Source organism: Haemaphysalis longicornis, unplaced genomic scaffold (genome assembly GCF_048455015.1).
Source record: "Haemaphysalis longicornis isolate Haplotype H1 unplaced genomic scaffold, Haemaphysalis longicornis Haplotype H1 scaffold_7, whole genome shotgun sequence".
Lineage (NCBI taxonomy): Eukaryota > Metazoa > Arthropoda > Arachnida > Ixodida > Ixodidae > Haemaphysalis > Haemaphysalis longicornis.
The window spans coordinates 12,760,230-12,785,645 of record NW_027526422.1 but is presented as its reverse complement, the minus strand read 5'-3'; the positions used below and the strand labels follow the sequence as shown (position 1 = coordinate 12,785,645).

The 25,416-nt window shown below is 46.7% G+C and overlaps 2 protein-coding genes across 7 annotated transcripts in view; both read left to right on the top strand.

Moving 5' to 3' along the window:
- Nucleotides 1–10,001, top strand: part of LOC144144540 (transducin-like enhancer protein 4) — a 50,657-nt gene extending 40,656 nt beyond the window's left edge. For 4 of the 5 annotated variants that reach the window (XM_077676047.1, XM_077676044.1, XM_077676046.1 and 1 more), the window contains exons 17-21: nt 428–573; nt 1,407–1,527; nt 2,406–2,488; nt 5,594–5,774; nt 5,855–10,001. In XM_077676047.1, coding sequence (XP_077532173.1) covers nt 428–573; nt 1,407–1,527; nt 2,406–2,488; nt 5,594–5,774; nt 5,855–5,962 — 639 coding nt within the window. In that variant the 3' untranslated portion in view covers nt 5,963–10,001. The remainder of the gene's footprint in view (nt 1–427; nt 574–1,406; nt 1,528–2,405; nt 2,489–5,593; nt 5,775–5,854) is intronic. The other variant, XM_077676045.1, reaches the window with a different exon arrangement.
- A 2,846-nt stretch (nt 10,002–12,847) lies between these two features.
- The window catches only part of LOC144144537 (E3 ubiquitin-protein ligase RNF115-like), a 29,769-nt gene continuing 17,200 nt past the window's right edge, over nt 12,848–25,416 (top strand). For both annotated transcript variants that reach the window (XM_077676040.1, XM_077676039.1), the window contains exons 1-3: nt 12,848–13,005; nt 13,587–13,657; nt 21,125–21,170. In XM_077676040.1, coding sequence (XP_077532166.1) covers nt 12,913–13,005; nt 13,587–13,657; nt 21,125–21,170 — 210 coding nt within the window. In that variant the 5' untranslated portion in view covers nt 12,848–12,912. The remainder of the gene's footprint in view (nt 13,006–13,586; nt 13,658–21,124; nt 21,171–25,416) is intronic.

The following is a 25,416-nucleotide window of genomic DNA, read 5'->3' as shown; positions in this document are numbered from 1 at the left end:
GACATTATATACAACAAAGCCCACCGCTTTTCTTTTGTGTAGGTGTAGGTGAGGAAGACGAGAAAGAGCTTTGTGACCACATTCAGAGGCGGGCTGGTAGGGCCACATTACATGAGGGGGGCAATCTACAAGCTTTGTGTGAAACTAGCAAGCATTGTTCAGCATGTTTTTTTTAAGGACTTAAAAAACAGAGCTGGGATTTTGTTTTTGGGATGGGTTAATGTAAATGTTTGCTCGAACTTTTAGTCAAATTATGTGTGCTGTACTGGTATTTGTGCCAGGCAGCTTGTACTGATTGTAGGCCTTCGTGCAGATTGTGTTGTCAATAGTTTGGATAGCAAGCGTGGTCCCTGCAAGGCGCTTGTACCTTATAGCGATCTGAGCTGCTCTCTCTCTCTCTCTCTCTCTCTCTCTTTCTCTCCTGAAGCCGACCCCACGCATCAAGGCCGAGCTGACCTCGAGTGCTCCGGCGTGTTACGCCCTGGCCATCAGCCCCGACTCCAAGGTGTGCTTCAGCTGCTGCTCAGATGGGAACATCGCTGTCTGGGACCTGCACAATCAGACGCTCGTCAGGTACCAACAAGGCCGTTTTTCCAGCTTTCCTTGAACAGTTAACTTGTCGTGTCGCAATTTAATTGAACAAAAGAAAAGTACGTGAAGTATTCGCTACATTGAAAGGAGCCTGACAGTGTTTTATAAAAAAAGAACAGTGCAATGTCACGGGTTATTTTGTATGTACAATTTCTCGTTAATGATTAAGATCTCTAACCCCCCCTGTTCACCTAAAGTGGCCCCCAATCTTGCTCATCTTAACTGCTGTCTGCTAGGCAAAGCTGGTAGCAAACACAGTGCACACTAGCTGTCCTGACTGCTTTGGCGATCGTGCAAGTTGTCTGTGCTTATCTCTGTGCTTGTTCTCACATTTGTGTGTTTATCGCAGTAAGTGCACCTGTGTGACATGTTTTGCACCCCACTGCACAATGTGGGGTGGGCACTGCACTTGGTCTTCCATTGGAAACGGCCAGCTCTAAACACTGCATTTTAGTGCAGTGTTCCTTTCAGAAAACCTAGAGCAAGATTTCAGACACTTAGAAAGCTAATAAAAATAAGCGGCTCAAATGGCAGGCCCTAGAAAAACTCCCGAGGTCCTTTTGTTACAACTCGTATGGTGCACTTTTGCAGCTTCTTGTGTGCGTTGAACTATGGGCATCCAAAAATTTGGCCGAAACGGGACAGTGAAGGCAATGAAATTAAGTGCAACAATTTTAAGTTGTCTGAAAGGAGCAAGAGTCCTATTGCTTGACCGTCTGCAGGCTTCTTGCAGAGTCGTCCTCTTTATCACCGGGTTCTGTGCAGCAGTACGTACAGCTTATAATGATTCTTTTTTTCTCCCTCTGCCAATGCAGGCAGTTCCAGGGCCACACGGATGGTGCCAGTTGCATCGACATCTCGAGTGATGGCACCAAGCTCTGGACTGGTGGTCTGGACAACACTGTGCGCTCCTGGGACCTGCGAGAGGTGAGTATGGTGCGTACAACACTACGTTCATTGTACGTTTGTTTGGCTTTGGATGAAATCGAGAATGTGATGGAATCTTTTCTGGTCAGGAAAACTCGTGGCAACAATTGAAAACCCACTCCGACCAAGAAGGTTTGTAAGAACGAAGACGTTTGAGCTCGCATACGGAAGCCGTGTTCACAAATTTTGCTTTTATAAGCTCATTCAACATCTTTTTTTCTTGTAAACTTTTTTGTTCGGAGTCGGTTTTTAATTGCTGCCGCATTTGCTCAAGGTTCATAGAAAGATGTAGCATGGGGTGAGGGTTAGAAACGGAGAGAGGGAACTGAACGCCAGCGCATTGATGGGCAATACAACTGTGGATGTTTTATCTGTTACTAAAGCAGTAATCGTCTGCCTTCTGCATATGGATTGGTGGTGAAAAAATCAAAATAATGCCTATTGTGAGGAATATTGTGACTTACTGGAAACTGAAGTATTTGTTATGGGAGTGCATATGGCGTTGAGCAAAATCTTATAAGCACCTATTTTAAAACTCTTTAGGGAAGTGAACTGTAATGTGCTCATTGCCATTAGGTTGGATAGCTTGGTTGACAGGCTGTAACTGCAGCAAGCGACAATTGTGTCCTATGGGAATGGTAGCTGATAAGGTTCTGCCATTTATTATTTGTGATTCGAAACCTTCTCCCAGACTGGCACCATGGGGTAACCTTAACCCAGACTTCTAGAATACCATTCTGCTCATCAAGCTTTCGACAGTGGTAATTGTGCCGGCAGTAATTCCTTGTTACACTTTCTAATGAGCTCGTCACGTGTGGTGGTGTCTGTCACGTGTGCTTATCATGTGTGGTGCTGACTGTGGCAATGCACTCTGTGTCTGAATCCAGGGTCGACAGCTGCAGCAGCACGACTTCACCTCGCAGATCTTCTCGCTTGGCTACTGCCCCACTGGAGAGTGGCTGGCCGTGGGGTAAGCTGTCCTGCCCTCATGTGGGGGCGCTTTGTTCGCATCTTCACATGGGGCGAAGAAGATTGGTATGCGCTGCATTAGAGGCAGTCTTTTATAAGAGACGCAAGGCTCATTGATCCATCTTTCACCCTTTATGCAAAAGATGAAGATTTTACTATGCAAGAAAGCACTTCCTTCAAGGCCAGCATCCCTTAAGTCTGTTGTTCGGTCATGAAAAAGCCTGAAAAAGTGTATTGTGCTTGGCTGAAAGGGTCTCACCAGTGCGAAATGTCTGCACAGAAAAGAGACAGATTTGGCACTAGTAGTTTTCTCAGGAGGCAGAGGGACAGTGGGGATGGTAGTCGGTTGGAGATGCCTATAATGCCTATAGCTGCCTTGAAGTCTTAAAGTTTCAAACTTGCAAACATAAAAAGAAAGGAAAGAAGAGAAAAACTGAGATGTATAAAAATCAGAGAGAGATTGTGACATTTTGTTGGCCTCATTTCGGCAGATCTTTTTTCTTTTCTTTCGCTACCACCTTGCGTATTATACCGTATTTACTAGGGGTGTGCGAATATCGATTTTTTAATTTCGAAGTGAATTCGAATAATAAAAACAACGTTCGAATCGAATCGAATATTTTTCGAATATTTTTCGAATACGAATACTTATGGTTTTTTGTAAAATTAATGTTTTCACCATCTAGAGACACAAAAACTGCAACTTTATTGCACAACAAATCGCACAAAGTAAAATTAGGAATTACACAATACCATTGCACTCAACAGATTAAGGTCTGCACTCACTTAAATGTTAACATGGAGAAAGGTTAACTGCTCGACATGTTCGGGGAGCAGTGACAACCTCCTGCTCGTCACCACTTTACCAGATATCGAAAACAGCCGCTCACTTGAGACACTAGTAGTTGGCATGCCCGAGCCCGTGCACATTGCCGCGCGCTGATACTGTAAAATCTCGATTATACTAATCTCGCGGGACTGCGAAAAATATTCGTATCATCCGAAATTCGTATGAACCAACACAGACCAAAAAATTTAGCGCTGAAAAAAGTTTTCGTTTATTTGTTTTCCTACTTTTGCGTGAAGAAATTCGTGATTTTTCTGCTTTTTTTAACCCCCGTGTCGCAAAGCAGTCCTTTCTGGAGCACGTAAAGCTTCGCGCTCGTCTCCTCACTCGGTGTGCCCAAGCTCGCTACACGCCGCAACAGCCAAGCGTGAACCGCATGGTGCGGTTTTGCACGCGATTCGCTCGCCTCGGCTCTGCGAGCGCTGTATTTCCACGCCCACATCGACGATTTCGCGCCCGCGGTAGCGCCTACCTCGGTCAGAAAATGACGCAGTGCGCGCGGCAGAATGGAGGAGCCTGACTACTTGCGATGAGATCGAGACAGCCGGCTTGGCTCCGCCAGAGACGGTTAGGCTTAGCACCCCGGCAAATATTTTATGGGCGCTTTCACTAGCGGCGCGGATGATGTTTTATAGTACCGTTATCGCATTAATTATCAGCTCCTTTACCGCACAAGCAACTTCGTGTCTCCCTTGAGCCGCATTTTAAAGAGCGGTTAGAAGCGGTCGCTCGAGTGCCCGCGCCACTTCGCGGCTGGAGCCGACGCCATGTTGACGTCGCCGGCCGCGCCGCGCGCAGCGTGGGGGTGGTTTCGCGGCGGTGTCAGCGCGTTGGGCGTGCGCAGAGCGTTTTCGCGAGCAGAAAACAACAGCCCGGCCGTTTCTGGAGAAAGAGTGACAAACAGGGGAGCGAGAGCCGTCACTTGCTCGTTCAGCAGTTGGGTGCCTTGCCGGCTCGTTCGTAACTTCCGCCGGGCCGCGCAGGTGCGTTCGTAACAGCCGAAATTTTTCCCATTGCAAACGATGCAATTTCGCCGGGACTTTTCGGAAATTCGTATCATCCCGAAATTCGCACCCCCAGAATCGTATCAACGAGAGTCCACTGTAAATAAACACCGATACAGACACGCTCTGATTTTTTTTTTTTTTTTTTTTTTAGTTTTGGGTGGTTCGAATATTTCGAACAATAAAAGTGTCGTTCGAATCGAATCGAATACCAAAAAATTCGAATCGAATATTCGAAGTTTCGAATATTCGCACACCCCTAGTATTTACACGATTGTAGGTCGACCCCTTTTTCAAATTCGACTACCCAGTGTTGGGGGGTCGACTTAGAATCGAAATCAAACCGTGTACCACTAGTAATGGCAAGGGAAATGAGAAATCAGGTGTGCTACAAGGTGGGGGAGAGCCTTGCACCCTCGTTTCCATGGTTACGGTCGAAGCGTAGTGTATTAATTTACTGTTGCATACATTCTGGCGCCAACAAAGGTGATTCCGACTTTGAAAGTTGGCGTTCGCGATCTGTGCGACTAACCTCCCACCATCGCGTTCAGAAGTGTACTGAACAATGTGATATGATTGTGGCTATGTTAGTGCCGCGCATTGAGTCAAGGAGTTTGCTAATACCTATTTTGTTTATTAGGGACGAACAAAACGCTTCTTGAATGCAAATAACATACTTGCGAATAAAAGGAAATCGCGAGCGGCCGCTTCTGTCAGCCGCCATGTTTGTTTTGATATCGCGCGGCTGTGGCCGCTGCCGGCAGCTTCAATTGTTGTTATCTCACAGCGAATGTTTTATCATGATTGGAAGTAAAGTTTCCTGCTCAACCCACAGCACGGTTATTCCGCGTGCTTGCATAGAAGCTTCTCTTTTTTAACGTATACTGCGCGCACCTCGAGCGAACGGCTCTTGGGGGGCATCGATCATTGATGGAAAAGCCGCCATAGGGGGGATAATGGTAGTTGACAGAAGAGCTTCTCTATCGGCACTCGTTTACAGCAGCGTTCAAACGGGCTCTTTCTGCGCTCATGGTTTTTTTTTTTTTTTTTTTTTTTTTTTTGAGAGAGAGATGCAATTTTGGGGGGGTCGACCTACATTCGAGTCGATTTACAATCCTGTAAATACGGTAGTAGCCGACTGGAGGATGTCTCTCACACTTTCCTTGAGTTCTCGTTGGTGGCTGAGCAACGCCCTCTTTTCCCAATCCCTCCTCTTCTCCCTCCTCTTCCTCGTCCCTGATCCCCGCCTCTGCAGGATGGAGAGCAGCAACGTGGAGGTCCTTCACTGCAGCAAGCCGGACAAGTACCAGCTGCACCTGCACGAGAGCTGCGTGCTGTCGCTCAAGTTTGCCTCGTGCGGCAAGTGGTTCGTCTCCACGGGCAAGGACAACCTGCTCAATGCCTGGCGGACCCCCTACGGGGCCTCCATCTTCCAGGTTGGTCATTCTTCCCTCCTCCTCCTCTTCCTTCCTTCCTCTTCCTCCTCCCCTCATGGCTATCCTTCTTCCTTATCCAGTCCAAGGAGTCCTCGTCGGTGCTGAGCTGCGACATCTCCTCCGACGACAAGTACATCGTCACCGGCTCGGGAGACAAGAAGGCCACCGTGTACGAAGTGATCTACTGAAACCCCGCCCCCGAAAGCGCCTCACGGTTCCTAGAGCGTTGGTCTCGGCAGCCAAGTCTGGGCTGCGTGCACAGTGTACAGACCAGAGTTTTCTTCCCTTCCTGCCAGGTTTTCTTGAGTGCGGCACGGGACTTGGTAGTGTCGGCTCGCGGATGCTCTTCAGGGATCGGCTGTCGCGAGTGCGTACGCTGAGAGCTCCGTCGGGAAGACGCGTGTGTGTGCGTTTGTGCTGCCAGCTCTGCACCTTGCAGGCATTGTGATCATGGCCAGTTTATTGTTCCTATAAATTGGTATTGTCATTAGCTTCAAGCGCATTGAGAAATGCTTCATTGTTGTTGTTGCTGCAACCATGTTGGAATTGGCTTCGGAGGAGGGCTGAGGGAAACGTGGCTCACTGGTGCGATCTGAAGCCCTAAATGCCCACCGCGCTCGCGTCAGTTTAAGTTAAAGATTAGTTGCGGGCATTATTATTATTTCTTTCTTTCTTTCTTTTTTTTTTCTTTGGTCGCCTCATCAAACATTCTAGGTGACAGTATTGCTCCTTGTGTGTTGGGTCAGTGTAGTGTTGAGACATTACGTAGCTGGAAGTACAATTGCAAATTGCCCACTGCTATGCAATGTGGGAATGACTTCGCATGTTCAAAAAGGAGTTCCCATGTGAGGAAGAGTGGGGAACAGCTTAAGAGGGCCTTGCCGTGTTTGGCATATCAAAAATAATACTGGTAAAAAAGTGGGGAAAAAAAATGGGGGAAAAACACACTGGCTTCTCATGCCTCTACTAATTTTTGTTTTCATTACTCCTCATTTGTGTCACTTTGTGTGTTGTACTGGCTCTCTGCACATTCTTGTCTCTCTTTTTTTTTCTTTTCAAATTTTTCTTCTGTAAATTGCTTAGGGCTTGTCTCGTGCGGGATACAGTCATGCCAGTAAAGCAATTGTCACGTTAGGGATTGCTACATCGCTTGATGGGTTATGACTGTGTGCGTGTTGGTAGTCACACAGGACTGCAAGCAGCTTGGTCAGCACCCGGTGCACTGTAAATAAGAGTTTTAGAGAATTTCAGGGGAACGTGTTGCTGGAAAAGTCAAAAGTGTTTCCTTTCTTTTTTTCTTTTCCCCCTTTATTTTTACACGAACATTGAAAGGATTGACCACTGCACCCTTGTTGAATTTTGAAGCAACAGGTTTAACAGGCATCCTCAGTGGTTATACTTCATAGAAAGTCTTTTTTTTTTTTTTTGACGTCGCTTCACACTGGAAAGCAGTGTCAGAGCCTGCATTAGAAGGTCATACCATCGGCTTCTGAAATGTGTTATTGATATTTTGATGTGCACCTTTAAAACAGTGAATGTCTCCAATGTTTGGTATGTCCCTTGAAAACCTGAATACATACTATGCGGCTCTGTCTACCTCATGGCAACTGCACGCTTGAGGATTCAGTTAACAATTTCAACGTCAGTGTTTTAACAGGCACCGTTTTAAAAGCTGCCGCATTTTTTTCTTGCTCTCCAGGAAAGAATGTAACAGTCAATTCATGATATATGCACTTTGAAACCAATAAGTAGGCACTATCGTGTCCTCTTTTTTTTGCAAATATTTGGAGCTAGCATTTGCTGTAGGTTTGCAGCAGATCAGTGTAGTTGAGTGCTCTGTTGTAAAAACTTTCTTCCTTTTCACCGAACCAGTTGTGCAATAAGAAACACAGGCTTTTGTGAATGCTATGTTGTTGATATGAAGTTGACCATCAGGTGGAAATTTCATGCTTTCAGTTTAAAGACAATGTTGGCTTTGGTTTCTGAATAATAACACTCCAAGCTTTGCTAAGTCAGTGGGAGTTGTTTCAGGTAAACAGCTTAAAATCAACTGTGCTGGCATCATGCCAAGCGCTATGTTATTGAGATAGCATGCCGACGACTTAAGCATTTCAGGTTGAAAATTCTTGCACTAGATTCTTTTTTTTTTTTTTAATTTTGGGAGGGGCAACTCAGTCATTTGTCTTTCCATCCCTAGCTTCAGTGTCTGCAGCTTTGATTTCTGTGTAGCAATACTGCCATCAGCTGCGTGTTTAAAAAAAGATCTATATCTAATGCCATCAGGCAGGTTTTGACTACATCGACCGGCGTGATACTTCTGCTACAGGAAAACCCTGTTATCCTGAAGTTCAAACACAGAAAAATTTTTGGGTGGAGTCTCCGGGTGAACAGAAATGTACGGGAGTGCAGTTATCAGGAACTGATGCGAATCTAGATTTCCATTTTGGTATGCATCAGCTGCCGGGCCTATAAAATGTTGGAAGGCCAACTGCACTCAAAATTACTACCTCTTGAAAACCTTGTTTCCGTATAGTCTCCCAAGAAGACTGTGAGATACAAAATATGGCAGCTGAAATACGAATGTGCAGGGTGCAAACGACCAGCAAAAATCGGCCATTTTGAGACCGAAATTGAGAAGAGTGCAGCCATTAAGTGACGTTGCAGCCGGCAAGCAAGCAGCCGGCGGGCAAGAGCAAACCTGCACGCAATAGCTTTGTGCAGGTGACAGCCCTTGAAGAAGCGCGCCCATTGGCACCTTACAAGGACAAACACGCGGCCAGCTGGCTATTCATTTCCGCTTCATGGCGGTTTGTGCGATCCGCCGGCAGCTGCAGTGTCGTCTGCGACATAGCTATTTTAAATATTTCTAACTGATTAGCAACGCATTTCACAGAGCTACCAGTCATGTCCCTGTTGGTTTGGTGGTATGTACTGTACGTCCAATATAAATTTGGCTGAGGTGAAATGTGAGTGCAGTTGGCCTTTAAGGTCTTTTCTATGTAACTGCATTAGAATGGAATTTTCGAACAAATCTCAAACCACTTGGTGAGTCTTGGTAGCTTGATAGAGTCGAAACAAATTGCGAACAAGCAGCATTGATGAAACAAAGCAATGTCGGAAACAAAAGAGAATGGGGGACTATGGTCCCCCAAAGGATACACAGTAGACCTTGATGAAAAAGCGCTGAAAACAGGACGCAACGAGGAAGATCCGCAACACAGATGAAGGGACAGATAAGGAGAAGCAGCAGGCGATTGGAGGGGAGGTGAACAAGCGGGCAAAGGAAACTCCTCAGAACACCAGCACAATTATCGCATAAAGTGCTTGTGGCTGTGGCCAGAACACTTTATTCTCTCAATTATTTTCAATGCCAGTTGTTTTGTCCCCTTAACTTTCAGCAGAGACAAATCATCTTATGTGAAGCTGTCATACCTTTTGAGTGAAGGTGTTTTTGTGAAGTTCTGCAGGCGAAATTTCTAGCCATCTGGAGTGCGCTTAGAAAGTCTTCTGAGATGAGCGAACATGGAGTGCATGGTTTCAAGGCTTTGGATTGCATAAAGCTTGCTTCCAAGTCTACTGAAATATCGAGTTACTCAAGTTGAAGTTGATGTGGTCCTCTTGGGTTTTAAAGGTAAAGTACCATATGGGCAACCCCTGCATTGTTGTTATTTGTACAAGAAGTTTCTACTGCCGAGAAGCAAAATGTGGTACGATTGCAAGTGCACAAATGTTAACATTGGGCTGCTGTTAGTAAACCTAAGAAATGAAGAAAATGCCTGGAAGAGAACAAGCTGTCATGTTATTGCAAGATTGTTGTCCGTGGTCACTAAGTCGTCGTTCAAGCCTGCAATCAGTCATGCTGCCGACAAATCAGTTTTTGTACATAATTGCAGCATTTTTGTTTTAGTCACTTATAACGAAAAGAATTGGTTGTAGATATCATCAGTGATGTGCATAGTTATTTAACTTGTAAAGTTCGCAGGTGGTTGAGAATAGTGGATGCGGGGTAAGGCGCTGCATTCCAGTGTCGAACGATTTGTGCGGCTGTTTTGAGCTCTGGTGTCGTGCCAGCTTGTATTGTAAATACTTTCTCTCTTTTTTTTTTACACTTTGATGTAAATGATGGAAGGGGCATGTTTTTGTTTTAATTATACAGCTAGGATGGCTGACATCACTGGGTTGCTGTAAATATAATGTTTGGTTTCATAAAATGTGTTTGCACAAAAACAGTTGTTTGTCGTCTCCTTTGACACCAGCTGGTTACAACTGCAGTGCGTTGCCTTTCAAATAGAGGTGATGTTCGCACTGATTCCCACGGTATGTATTTCTTCATGCATTACTGGTTCCATCTGCAGATGGCAATACGTGGAGTTCTTGCAGATTTTGAAAACAAAGTAACTGCTCTTCCCTCTCCTCAGTGCAGCTCAAAATTCATCTAACTCAGTAGCTGGGATACTTGTTGCATGCAGAATACTCAGTTTGTCATGGCGGAGATATCAGTTTGCAAAGCTGCGGGGTTTTCTACAGCAGCTATAAAATGCGCGCTGTGTGAAAATCCCCTCCTCTTGCTGCTGTGGTGGAACTGTTCGCAACACTACGGTAAGCACTGCCTTTCCAGTGCTTTCATCCTGTGTCTCTCATCACTTACCCCGCCCTTTATTTACAGTTGCCGAACGATTTTTTTGGACCTGGAGGGGAACGAAAAATACTCTGAATAAAGGAGCTGTCCGAAAAATTTGTTAGTCATTACTCCTATGGGGCAACTGACGGTTCCTCGGGAAAGTCCGAAATATCCAGCAAGTCCGAATTTTCGGAGTGTGAAAAAACAGTCGGCTACTGTACTTATGCCTACCACTCTTATATTACCCGTTCAGTTCCTTCCCATAGACTAAATGTGGAAACTCGGTACTGCCTGCTTCCTGGCATTCAATGTAACTGCGCTGCACTGCTCTGCGGGCTGCATCTTGTGGCATTTTGCAGTATTAATATTGCCGTCTTTTGCTTCTTGCAGAGCCCAAACAGGCCCATATGTCTGATCCCATAGACAAGTGAACATGTTCTATGCGTGTGCCCAACTCGTGCATAAGGACGTGACATAACAATCAAGATGTTAAAACGCTGTGATGACTGCCCTTTAACTGAAGAAGTGATTCTAATTATGCACGGAGATCAGGCGTTTTTTTTTAGACCCTAAGAGCCATTATCAGAGCTACCTGACTGTTTTCGTGGCTTTAATACTTTGATACTATGTGTGTACCTTTCAGAACTGGACTGATAAACTGAGGAGTACTTGGGCATTAAAAGTGGACTTGCGAACAATGTACATGCGCTTTCACATCCCCATCACTGTTCATTTCCTTTTCTCATTTTGTTGCCTCCCCATCGCAGAGTAACCTGGTGACAGAATTCACCCTAGGCCAATCTCTGTTTTTCACCCATTAAAATGATTTCTTTTGTTTGTTTTGGTACCCCGTGCATGGGCAAGAGACAAACTATGTTTCTGTCCAGTGAACACACCTGAATTTGTATGCATTGCCGCACTCCTCACCCTGCCACTTAGGGGCATACACCGTCTTGTTTTGAAGGCCTTGAAAGTCCTGAAATAGTTATTGACCGCCGAAAATGTTTGAAATAGTTATTGGCCGCCGAAAATGCTTGAATTTCATGATTTTTTTCTTTTAAATAAGGCATTAAACCATCAAGGGGCTAGGTGCAATCTCAGTGAGCGCTTGTTGCACAATTTATCTTGTGTGGTTGGTCTTTAGTAGATAAAAGTTTGAATTTTGTTACACTGCATGGAAATGCCTGTCCATGTAACTCTAACAATGATGATTGATTGATTGATTGTAGGGTTTAACGCGCCGACGCAACGCAGGCGATGAGGCGCGCCGTAGTGGAGGGCTCCGGATTAATTTTGACCACCTGGGGATCTTTAAAGTGCGCCGAAATCTCGTACACACGGGCGTGTTTGCTTTTCGCCTCCATCAGAAAAGCGGCCGCCGCGGCCGGGAATCAAACCCGCGACCTCGTGCTCAACAGTGCAACGCCTTAGCCACTGAGCCACCGCGGCGGGTCTAACAATGATGAGAAATAGTTGAAAAGGAAATATAGGTGGAGCCATCTTTTCAACAAGAAAGCCCGCTTGAAAACGAGCCCCCGTATTGAAATGTTTTCCAGCAACGTTGGCATTTTTTGACGTTATCTGATATTTGCAAGCCTCCGTCTTCAGGCCTAGGCCTGAACATGTCGGTCTTGCTTAGATTTCAAACAAGCAGCGTGGTCCTTTAAAATCTACACAGAAAGCCTTGAAAGCAATTGAAAACCCGGTTTTCAATTCAAGGCCTTGAAATTTTGTCATGTAAATTAGCATCAGCCCATCTTTGCTCCACGAAAAGGCGGAAGGACGACGTATTCTTTTGTTCAATAAATAAACTTGCACCCGTTGGAAAATGGTGAGAAAATCTCGTGAAAATATGTAAAAAAAAAAGAAATGGGTCATTGCTTTATTTTTCTGCTCGCTGAATTCGATGCATGTAGCCACATAATGGTGGTGTACGCATGCATTGTTGCATATGGTGAAGAAATAAAATAACGAACGTGTAAAGGAATAGTACGCTGGTTAGAAACTAAATTGCACATGGGCAGTCGGCACTGATGGGACGTCAACACTGGGGCTCTTCGATTTACCTTCTTGGACTCGCCGCGGATAATCCGCGGGTAGTCCGAGGATTCCCCGAAGCCATAGGGATGCATGGGAAAATCGAATGCCGGACTGCCTCTCGGTGAGTCCGCGGTGAGTCCGAGAATAAATCGAAGAGCCCCACATTCATTGCCAGTAAGTGCGGCGCAGGGTGAAAAAGCCGTGGTGGTGCCAAAATGTGTAGTTCATACACACGGGGGGATTGGCCAGGAAAGGGGCGTTCTCCGTATAAGGAATGTATTAAAAGCATAGGGTTAGGAAAAAGAATATAAACAAAAAATAAATAAAAATCGGGAAAACATAAGGCGAGAGGCGAAACTGAAACCGAAAATTACTTTGAAAAGCACCGGAACCGGAAGCGGGAGATCGTCTGTCTACTGTCGCCCTATCACGTTTCAGACGAAAACTTGCGGGATAAAGTGTGTGGAAGGACCATCCATGGATAGAAGGATGGCAGAGGCAGCAGTTGAAACGCCTGCTGTACGATTTTTCTGCCACAAATGCAATCAGGAAATTAACCCCGTCCTACCGGTAAGGATGCTGGTCCTCCTTATTTGCTATTTAAGGGCCTGTGTTTGCTGACTTTTTACAGTTACGCGATTTGTTGACGCCACATCTAGGCCTAATGATACTGTCTGTTGAGATACGCGAGTGCAGAACGATTGCTACTGAACGGGATTTCAGTTGCGTTTGGAAAACTAATCGTAAAAGTCTGTGTGAAAGCGTATTGGGGTATTAAACCACCATGCTATTATCCTCTTCGTCTTGCCTGCGGCGGTAGTGCAGCGCGACAGTTACTTGAAACTATGCGTCTTTGATTGAGAGTTTTGTATGGGCAACCGGTGCAATCCGGCACAGATATTGCTCTTGCACACGTGTTGCCGATGTCATTTTAATAGCACCGGGAACACTTTTAGTCGAGGCCTGTGGTGGCAGAGTTCACTTATTACGCCCTGAGGCGTAATGCGCATACGAATGAGCTGCGCAGATTCTTCGGAGCGGTGACGCCCGGAAGCGCTATGCTTTGGAGAGAACACAAGCGGTGCAGTTTCGTATGAAGTTTGCGAGACAAGAAGTTCCGTTTCTTGATTTTGGTTCTCTTCGCATTACAGGAATACATTTGCCCTCGGTGTCAGTCGGGTTTCATTGAAGAATTGGCACAAGGTCCCCCGGAGCAGTCTATGTGAGTACCGTGATTTGAAGTTTCCAGTGGCGTCAAAAACATTTGGGTGCCGAAAGGCATTTAAGGGAGCCGGATGTGTAGGTGGGTTGGTGGGGACGTGTGAAGAGGCAGGTTGGGAGTGTATGGAGGAGAGTACGAATCTGGAAGGGTTGCTGGCATGCTTTTTTTTGGGGGGGGGGGGACATTCTACACCAGTCTTTGTTTTGGTGCCACTGTATCTGTTTGTTGCTGTTTCTGTGCCGTCAAACATCGAAGTTAGTGCGTCAGAGCTGCCGTTTGATCTGTGCACACTAAAGTCGGCATTGTGAGGATGGGGAAGCTTGGTACAGTCATGGACAAATCAGATAGGACTGCAGATAGGAACTGCGGAACGCGCGGCCGAAGGTACCAGTGCCGTCACCTGACAGCAGCCGTGGAAAAGACATGGACATGCGCAGTTAAGATGTTGGAGTGAGGGTGCGTGTTGCCCTCGATGTCTGCGATACGTGCCTTGCACCGACGTCACAACAGGGAATGCTGGGATGCATAATCTCCATATTGGAGCACCACTGACTCCGCGGATACCCTACACGGCGGTGTCTCCGCGCGACTGTGGAAGCGGCAGCGACTGGACGGCGTTTCCACAATGGTGTTGTGCGCTGTTGTCGGCTGCTCGAACCGTAGCAAGTCGAATTCGAGGGAGAAATCGGCGAATAGCAGCCTATTTCGTCTACCGAAAGTTGTATCAAATCAGTGTGAGCGGACGAAAGACCTCAGTGCGAGACGGCGAAGCCTGTGGCTATTGCGCATAAAACGTGCCGATCTCGATCCCAACAGCCGTCCCATTCCAGTCTGCGGTGCCCACTTTGTGACAGGTAAGCCAGCAACGTCTACAGCCAGCCAAGATTTAAGACGAGGCACACCCTGACTGGGCGCCGTCGCTTGCGCTTGGCTACGGCACCAAAGCTCGTTGTACTGATCGTTACGAACGATCGAAAAAGCGGCGTACAGGGAAAAAGACCGCTGAGACTGCGCGACGCAGCCACGGCAGCGTCCACGCAGCCGACGGATCCCAGCCACGGCGACGACGTTGCAACCGTTCCAGATAGCGACGAAGTTGACGAGAACGAAAATGAGACGGGTCACAAAACTGGAGGAGTAAACAAGATAGTTCACGATGTCTCCGTGCGTCACTTCGGGAAACTCAGCAACATCGGTCACGGTGTCTAGTCCCGGCCACAGCGTGTAGGGATCTACGCTGTCGCACATCCGCATCTTTTCCTCGTAGCGTGCGCGGGCTAATCCGATCAGCTGCGCACGATACGCCGCGTCGAGAGCCTCGACTCTAGAAGCTGGCGGCATCTTGCTCAGAAAGCGGTAAGCCTGTAGTGGGTCGGGTGCATCAGCCGAGAAATGTACACGCACTACGCATAGCGAGCGGCGCGCGGTGCTCCAACATGGGCGCAGTAGCTACGAGCGGGCAGAAGTGACGTCACGTGCAAGCCATGTAAATGTTACCCTCTCCCCGGTCACATGTTTGCCTTGTCGCCATGCCGCAAGAGAGTGCTGCAAGTACTACCCGCCACTACTGCCGCCGCAGCTGAGGGTGTTGGTCGGGCTGAGAGCAATGCGGCGTGTAATTGCTGGCAGCTGCAGCCACTGCTTGCACAGGAAATGCGTGCACTGTCTCGGAAGGCATACTGTTGAGTTCATCATGCTTTCTGGAAGAAAACCAGCGCGCATAAACGGAGACGAGAATGAAAGCATGCCGCCTAATTTCTGATGTCACTGCATTGTTTTGCGTTGCGGTGCAGTGGCCCGGGAATTGTAGAGCGAGCTGGCCGCCAAAAACATGCCTTTGTTTTACAGTCATGGCTGAGTCACTTCACATGTGGATTCAATGCTTGTAGCAAACGATAAATATAACTCCAGAATTCGTCTCCAATGGTATGTCTTAACTGCAAGCATTGTATGGGTTGGGGTAATTACTAGCGGAATTCTAATATTTACAAAAATTAAGAAGGTAGGTAGCTACAACCATTCTATACGCTTCGAGCGCTGCCCGTACGGGCGCCACTGAAATCCCCCTAACGGCCCGTTTCGAAAGCAGTCGCGGGAGTTGCCGGCCCGCTCACCACTGTCGCCATTGCTTTTGAGGCACGTTCGCGACTGATATTTTCCGTTTGTATGCGTTGGAAATACATATTTATGTGGAGCAGTCACTCTGTTTGCAAACGTGTTGCATTTACGAGAGTGTAAATGCTTCTGACGCGATCTTGCTGTGGTACATTCGGTCCGCATAAGCGCCAGGTGTGTGTCACAAGCTGGCATCACGAAACCGGCATATATCCATGGATCTGATTGTAATTACACTGCCCTGAAATTTACTAACAGTAACTCTGTAAGCAGCGTTCGTTCAGATGCTTATTCTACGGCTTTACACTGCGATGTAAATCGGTTTCGTGTGGTTTCATATTCTAGCTGAGAACTCGTACCTGACAGCCCGCCAGTTATGCTTAATATCTCGGATATTGATCACTACCCTGAACAAGCCAATATGACATAAATATCACGGTCATTCCACGCAATAAGTAATATTGATAATGCAAAATTACACGTAGGAGTCAGCAGAATTTACGGCTGGGTCATCTTGTCGCGAGGTGAGCTTCCCCAAACAGTCATCGGTTACATAATCCTCCACTCATATCCGCAGCCGTGACTATACGTTTTTTCGAAACATCATCATATGAAACGGGGATCCTGCCGAATTTATCCCAAAAGTGAAATCAGGGGACCCCACTCAATCCAACGACACCTTTTATCGCTTGTGAACTTCCTTACTGTACTTCAAAAAATGTGTTCGCCGAGTGATCCGCTGTTCTTTAAAGTCGAAAAACAAAATAAAGGTGAACGCTCAGCTTGTGTGTGATTTTCTAAAACGGCCTTTCCTTGATTTCGCTCCACTTTTGTACACAACGATAGTTAAGCGCCCCTCCTCCTCCTCTCCTGTCTTGGAAAACATCAGTACATTTCGCATCTAGTTGGTCTAGTGAGTGCAACCTTATAAACTAAGTCGAACGTCTCTAGGATTTGCGAAGCTGCACTGTTTTTTTTTTTTTCATTCTTGCACGAGGTATTACATTGCTTCCGGACTTGGCAGACCATTTATTTTTCCGTGGTTTCATTAACTCCCCTTGGTCCGTTCTATCAGGCAGGAGTTGGGCACATATTTAGCGACCCATAAACTTGGAATATACTTAACATGTTCACGTGTCCTCTATTTTTATAAAACGCACAAGTTATTGCCAGGTATTTTAGGTAATCACCTCCCCGAATGATATTTTTGGACGACATATACGTTCAAAACAAGGCCGAATTCATTGTCCGCGCTGCAAAACGAAACATACCTATCACTGTGTCAATATCAGGTTTAAATGAGGCGTCAATAGAATTCACTTGCGCCTGAGATATTCGGAGGTGACAGTGGTGATATGCCGTCGCCAACGCCCGTAAGAGCGGTGAAGAAGCGCGCAGTACCGCGTCCCCAGTTAGCTTTTGTCGGCGTTTGAGCACTCTAACAACACTAATCAGGACGCAGCTGTGTTTTAAAGTGCCCTAAACGTACTATTTGCGTACAGACATCATAAGAATATGATGTTTAGGGCGCGGAAAGGCAGAAAGAAGCGAAAGAGAACCAAAACACTGCATGGGCCGTTATCAGCTGAGCTGCGGACATCCCATAAGCGCCGCAGAGCAGCGGCGGCAGGCGGCGCAGCGATCGCGAAGCTCGAGGCGTATAGGCCAGTTGCTCTTGTGCAACAATGTTGGTGACCCCCCCCCCCCCCACAGGCACCTCAGTGCTTGTAGAAATCTCCCGAGCGGGCAGCACTGAACATGGTTTTTTGGGTGTGACACAGGTGTCCATTATTTACGCAAGTTACTGCACCACACGTGCAAAGCTATGTTGGCAATGTGACGCCGGCACAGATGGGGAGCGGGCGCTCCTTTGCGCCGAGCATGCAGTGGCCGCAGTTATCTTGCGCCGCTTTGCTAACAGTTGTTTTCAGTGCTCTTGCGGCATGGTGACAAGGCAAGCATGCGAGTGAGGAGAGGGCAACATATCGCTGTGGGTCATGCACCATAGCTCCCCACACCTCAACTGCGCATGTCAGTGTCTCGTCCACGATCGCTGCCAGGTGACGGCAACGGTATCTTTGGCCGTGCATTCTGTGGTTTGTATTTGATTTGTCCATGACTGTACATATTCTTCACGAAATTGCTAGAAAAGTTGCTGCATGGTACGGTCAAAAGCTTTGACAGTAAATGCTGGAATGCGTGCTGCTTGGTTCATGCGGAGCATTTTAGGGAGGGGCTGGCACGCTCTCGCAGGTTGCACGTTTGGAGGACTCGTTCCCTGATAGTGCTTGATATGGGGTCAGAAGGCAGTGTGAAATGTTTCTTTTCCTTCCTTTTTTGCTGCACAATTGAGCGACAAAAAAATTAGTGCCCTTCCACTCTGTGAAAACAGATGACCTGCGAAGCTGCACGCCATCCACAGAGTGCACGAAACAAAACACGTTTGTTTGTAATTTATGGCTGAGCATGCTTCATAGCCAATTACCTGAATGAAATTTGGAAAGAACCGAGCTTTATCCTAGCGTGCAGACGTAGAGCTGTCTCTTTCCCTCCCGCGTCATAGTCATCTTACTGTTTGTGTAACACGCCAACCCAATCCACTCTACCACTAAGGACACTGGACCGGTCGCTTTGGGCAGTTCGATGGCCACGTTTAAACCTCACACCAACACAACGGACATGACATCATTAAGAGCTTGAAACCTTTAGCCGCGTGTTCCCCCCCCCTCCGCCCCTTACTCTCAACCCGTGCACGCATAAGCCGGCAACTGGTCATGAGCAGCGGGTGTGCTTAGAACTGAAAGACACTGTCAGACATGTTGCTCTGAAGGCCCTTTAAACTAAAAAAAGTGATGTTGGCCCACGTCGACGTTCCAAGCGGGCCAGTTGCTGTTCATCCGGGAAGGATTTGCAGCTACTCTACCAGTTGGAACTTGAGGCGGCAACGGTGGCGGCCGCAGCTTTCCGTTGTTTTCACGCCCATTCGTGCTTCTGTCCGAGCTGACGCTTCTTCAGCTTCCGCTCTCCTTCCTCCAAATGAATGACATGTCCGTCCTGTATCGAGTTGACACCTTGAAGGCCTCGACCTTTATTCTAGCGGACACACACGTGGGTGTCCCTTTCGCTGCCCAGTTGGGGGCATCTTATTGTCTGTGCAACACACCAACCCAGACCCAAACCGCTCGTTTCTGGAAAACAGCTGACAGGGCGCATAAACGGGGCAAGTTTCTTTCAACCGGCAGGGACTCGCAGCTAGTGGGTGAGGTGGAATTTGAGGCGGCAACGGCCGCATCTACACCTTTGGCGGCAGCTTTAGGGCGCTTTTACACCCACTCGCGCTGCTGTTGATTCTCCACAATCTGATAATGGCGCGACGGCCACTGTCAGCTGACTGCGCATTTTGTGAAAAGAGGCATTGGTGGTGGTTAGGGGAATAACCGTTGTGAAAGAGGGGTCATCGGTGGCGAAGAGAAGCCCTGGAGCAGCGCCGAGTAAATCAGCTTCACCGGAATGAAAACTGGGGGGGTTTAACATATACTGCTTCGCAGTAAAACAGCTTTATGTTCGTGCACCCATATTTCCAGATGTTGGCGTGAGCACGCAACTGTGCAGTCAAATGCTATCGGGGAGTGGGTTCGCTGGACGTACAAAGTATGGATGTGTGCACAGGCACTGTTATGACAACCAGCCCAAACAGTGTTTACCATGCTTATCTTGTTGCCTTTGTTCTTTGTTTTTTTGTTCATTTTGCGAGCAGATTATGTGAAGTACCTGTCGGTGAAAGCATGTTATGGAATTTCATAGGTTGAAATCCCAAATGCCTTGTGCAGAATGAAGCTATGTCAAACTGTTGTTAGCCATGGTGTAAACTTCGGGTAACATTGTTTGGTGTGTAGATATGGCTGGTGTGTGTTAAAGGGACACTGAAGTGAATTTATCAAGCTCCTTTTTTTTGCTTGCACTTTGTCATCATCATCATAATCATCGGCCTGTCTACACCCACTGCAGGGCAAAGGTCTCTCCCATAGATCTCTAATATCCCTGTCCAGTGCTAACTGTGACCAATTTATCCCAGAAAACTTCTTGATCTCATCTGCCATCTAACTTTCTGCCGCACTTTCATCGTTTATCTGGGCACTTAGGCGGTATTTATTTTTTAAAGCCTGAAACAAGAAAACTACCATGCGCGGTTTACGGTGGCTGCACCAACTATCAGCAGTGACATCAGGTAAAGGTGCTACATAATTGGACGATGTCCAAGATTAGAATTCAGACCAGTTTCGGTTCTCCCGTCGAAGCTCCCGTTGGCTGGAACTTCACAGGCGCGTCATGGCTGTTTACGCGATCCGCCGGCAGGTGCAGCGTGGTCTGCAGCAGAGCTTTTTTAAACGCTTCTGACTGATTAACGAGGCGTTTCATGGGGCTACCACTCATGTCCCAGCTGATTTGGGGGTACTTACTACGCATTAAAACTAAATGTGGTCGAGGGGAAATTTGAGTGCAGTTGGCCTTTAAAGCTTGATACACTCTACAAACTAGCAAACTAATGGCACAAATGTGGCGTGGCTTAGTTTCAAGTGAATGAACGAACTGCAATGGCCCGCCGGCAGCCATCCAACTAAACGCTGGGCCGACTGATTCTGTCGGAGGGTCGGCGAGCCGAGCAGTAGCGCAGTCAAGCCAAGCCATCTTGTTTTGACGTCATACGAAATGTCATAGGACAGCATTTTCGAATTGATTTTTGTACTGAATAAAGCCACGTAAACACAGCGAGAGTGGTCGAAACATGGCCTAGAGACTCTACTCCAGACAACAATTTGCGCTAGTAATCCCGCATCGTTTACAAATCACTTTAGTGCCCCTTTAATTAAGGTAGCAGTTTGACTGAGCTGTTCAGTGGCCCTGCTGGGCCTCTGATTCTCACCCTTGGTGGCTAGACTGCCAAGGTGATAGATGGAAATGCTCCGGTATGGGGGTTCTTTGACATTCTTTAAATAGGCTTGGGTTTTCTTGTATTAATCAAAAACACCGAAGTCTTTGCAGGTGTGCTATCTTTGGCACATATAGGGCCAAAATAAATTATATCCTGGCAAACGAAGGTATCTCTTCTTGTCGAAGAGTAATTTCTGGCTATGTTATGGGGCACCAATATTTGTTAAAAGAAGCTGAAGCTTGTGATCCGAGTGCAAAGAAGTGGCAGTTTTCTAATTGCTGTGTTTTCCTTTCTGAATTAGTCGTATACGAAACCGAGGACCCGTTGCGTAAGTACATGTGCATTGGTTGTGTAAACGAGTGTTCTGCCATTATTTTTGTCACACGGTTCTCTCTTCTTCCTTGCCCCTCCCATTTCAGAGAGGACTCTGACGAAGATTTAGACCATGCAGCACAATTTAGAGAGGTGAGCTCAAATGTTAGCGGACTGTCTCAGTGGACCCAAAAATTTGGGCGCATTTTTATTTCTGCTGACTCATCTTGAATGCTTTCCTAGGGCTCTTCGATGGTGCTGTGTAACTGCACAACACGCTCCTTTTAGGTGGTGGTTGTAGTGAACCCCTGGGCTAGTGGGGAACCTGTTAAAAGGAAGTTTGCTGTTTCGTCGTATCTCAAATCGTTTTATGTGGGAATTGGTCACCTCCAACCTCAGCCCCAAAACTGCCTGCGTTGAGAATTGAGGAGAGTAAGGTATAATTTGGCCACTTTAGAGTACATTTGTGTTTCACAAAATAAACTCTGACTGGTGGTCAGCATTCTCATTTCTGTTGGCTGTGACCCCCATTCTCAGTGTTATTGTGTTCGACCTTTGAATGTAGATAACGCTTGCACAAAGGGAAGGTCGATAACTTCTCATTCAGATAATCTTAGATTTAGTGCTAACGCTTGTCCGGGCTTTGAGTGAGCTCTGACTGAATGGCTCGAGCAGTGAACTTTAGTTGCGCGTGTGCGTGCGGGGGTTGGTGCAAAAGAGAGTTCAAATTCCAGAGGGGGAGGGAGCCTGAAGCCATTTTGGTGTTGTGAACTAGGTAACGTAAACCCTGTTTATGTGTCGCTTTTATTTTTGCAGTACATTAGGAAAGTATGTCTCACTCGCCGCGATGGCTCTATGGCTGAAGCACTGTGCTGCTGAGCTCGAGGACATGAGTTCAACTGCCTGTTTTTCGGGTGGAAGCAGAAAGTACAAATAACTGTGTTCCAAGATTCCAGCGCACGTTAGATACCTGGATGGCCAGAATTAATTCGGAGTCCACTACGGCGCGCCTCGTTGCCCAGTTGTAGCTTTGTCGCGTTGAACCCCCGAACTTTTTTGGACGGTATTTCTTTTGTCATATTGACGCGTACAGCAAATGCACATTTGGGGGTGACCTTAAGCCTTGCTTGGGCTTCTAACACCAGGAGCAGCGATGAAGAACGGGCTTGACCGAGAAGCATGTGAGCAGCAAGAGCATGCGATGATGATGATGATGCATTCTGGGTAGCGAGCGTTCCTCATCTTGGCTGCGTGGTCTCACATCAAAAGTCCACTGACGTGCATGTTGTCTTTGCAATCTTCGATCCCTGGCAATACGAAATCACGTGACAGTTTTGTCAAACAGGACGAACCGTCTGCTGCATTACCCTTGCAATTGTTGCGAATTCATTTCCTAGAGAAGTGAATAGCTGGAGGTGTGTGGAGTGATGCTTGGAAGTACACCTGAAAGAACTAGTAGCCGCTGTGATGTTGCTGTCTGAGTTCAGGTTTTATTTTATTTACGAGAGCAGGTGAGAGAAAAAGCTGTAGTAGTACTGCTGTTTACATTGCCTTCCTCTCTAGTTACGTGAGCAACAGTGTGTACAAGGCAGATACAAGACGGTGATTCCTTCTGCACAATCCGATAGTAGTATAACGTATTTTCGCGTGTATAACCCGCCCGTGTGTATAATCCGCACCCCCACTTTCAGCCCGCCGGAAAAAAAAAAAAAAATCCTCGTGTGTTGCCCGCACATTTCATACAGGAAAGGCTGCACCAAAGCTACTGCTCAAGCAACCCAACACATACTAAGTAGAAAGAAAAAGCGTATACAGTAAAAGCTCGTTAATGCGAACTCGAAGGGGACCATAAAAATTTTCGAATTAAGCAGAGTTCGATTTAGCGGGCGGGCGCTACAATGAAGGGAAATCGCGCCACACTGCGCGTGCAGAACACAAAGAAACCACCTCTGGACTCGTTATCACGAATTAAGCGGTACTGCATGTTTGTGGCAGGCGATTTTGTAAATAATGTTTCGTAAAGAATAATGGCATACGCCGGAGCACTGATGCCTGTGGCGCGACGCCCTCTGTAAACACGAAATAAGCTGTTGCAGGAGCGTAGCACGCACGCCACGCTGTTGTTTTTCTGTTTCGTTGTTTTGCATCTCTGGTAAATTTGGTTTGGTTTGGATTTGCAACAAATTGTAATCACTCTGGGCCGATTTCTTCTGCCAGGAGTGATGGAAACCAGGGGATCATAGTTCGAATTAACCGTTCTGAATACCGATGCGTTCGCATTATCAACAGTTTTTCCCCCGATTGAAATATGCAGGGCTGTGCCGGGACCAGGGCGCGAGTTCAAATTAACCGGAAGTTCGCATTAACCGAGTTCGAGTTAACGAGCTTTTACTGTATTTAGCAAGTAGAATTCACTGACTGGAAGGCAAAAGCCACAATTCACTAATAAAATTCTGTTGTTAGAGTGCGCTCGTCTGTGTTTTTTCTTCCTTGTCCTTGTATGTTTTGGACAATCGCTGCCATGGAAGGCTTAGTCAGTGTTACTGCATATAAGCTTCACGGCACAGCGCACATTGCTATGAAGCTGCACTAAAGGAAAATCTCCGCGTATTATCCGCACCCCTACTTTGCCACTGAAATTGTTGAATTTTTGGTGCGGGTTATACGTGCAATAATGCGGTATCAGGGTTTGCACAGGTCCTTCAGAACCTTGAATAGCCCTGAATTTAGAAAACCCTTGATTTTCACAGGGATAAGCGGGGGCTGTGTCTTTTCACAAGAGTTTAAAATGTTTGTCAGGGATTTTAAGTTTTAACTGCTGTAAAAAAAGACTAACAATCATGCTTTAGTGTATTGCGCACAATTAGAACGCCTTTAGTGGATTTTCATTTAGCACGAGAGGAGCAGGAAGTTCTAAATCCTCAATCCAACTCAAGTCGTGATACAGTCCAATGGAATCTGGCTTCTGTTTGCCATTTTGTGTTTTTCTTTCATCGCAGCCTGTAGACGCTCGCTCATTGCTGATTTGCTGCGCCAGAGTTGCCCCTCTCGCGGTTGCTTGTACGCGGAAAATGGTGGACATGTACGTGGTTGAAGTTCGTCATGTCTGGGAAGTGCATCTTTCAACAGTCGTGGCTGAGCAAGGACCCGTACAAAGACAGGGTTTTGCCAGACCCAATGAGTGCAAATCGTGTGAAATCCAAGCCATGCAAAAAAATGACATTTTGTCAATGGGAGAGAGTCTGCACCAAAAATGCCATGGCAACATGGAGACAGAAAGTAGTAGCGCCTTATGGAGTGCTTGGTGCCGTGCATGAGTGCCCGTCCCATTCATGTGGTACCAGCACAGTCATCGTGTGCAGGGCACATGAGTTGGTGACAGATCTGCAGATTTTATGGACGTTGTAGGGAGTAAGGTCTCGCTCCTCCTTCTTTTACCTCTTTAATAAAATGTTCTCGAATAGCGAAATTGAGAAGGCTTTCTGTTGTGGACAGAAACTGTGATTACACGGCACGTCATGGTCTTGCGCTTTTTTTTTTTCCCCATATATCTCATCCGCGCAGCGGGAGCTAGAGAAATCTGACTGTTATCTCCTTTTTGATGGGCCTGCTAATGGTTACTTACATCGAAGCAAATAGGTGTTCTAAAATGTGAAATCTCTGAAAACGAGCTGCTCTCACGAGCAAGGCAGCCGAAAAGACACATTGTTGAGTGGGAGATTGACGTGAGAAAAAGAAAGGTAAAGCTTGCAGCAAGAGTGGCTGATTTAATATCTTCAGCTAATACATTTGCTAGTAAAGCAGGAGAGGCGGGCAACATTACCTGCGTTTTTAAATCAAGCAGCATGAGAAAAACAGCAAGAACAGGGCAAAGGACTTTTGAACACCAACAATGAAATAAAAAATGAAGCTAGGGGAGCTTTCACGAACTCGTTGGCACCTATTTGAGTATTGTGCTCTAATGTTCTTGGGTATTGTACGATGAACAACTTTCGCAATATGCTGAAAAAATATTGGATAGGGTCCTTGACATATTAGATAGGGTCTGGCGAAGTTTCTGGAAAAGCTGTATAGCTTTCCTTCGTAGCCGTAAGGCTGCATTGAGGTAGGTGTCAAACTTCCTTTAGCAGAAACTTCCTCCACCTTCGTGATTTCCCCTGAATCTGGTCAATTAGGTCCTTCAAAATGTTTTTATGGTCCACGAAAAACGTTGAACTTTCACCTTTGAGGCCTGTACGAACCCTGCATATGAACGTGACGTTATTTTTACAAAACCTTGTACAACAGTGCAAAATGGTCCATTAGAATAAACTGGATGCAGTTCTAGGAGAGGTGAGGGCAATACAAATGGAGGTAACGGTAAAAAGCAAGATTACGCAATGTGCAATGCAGGGAGGAT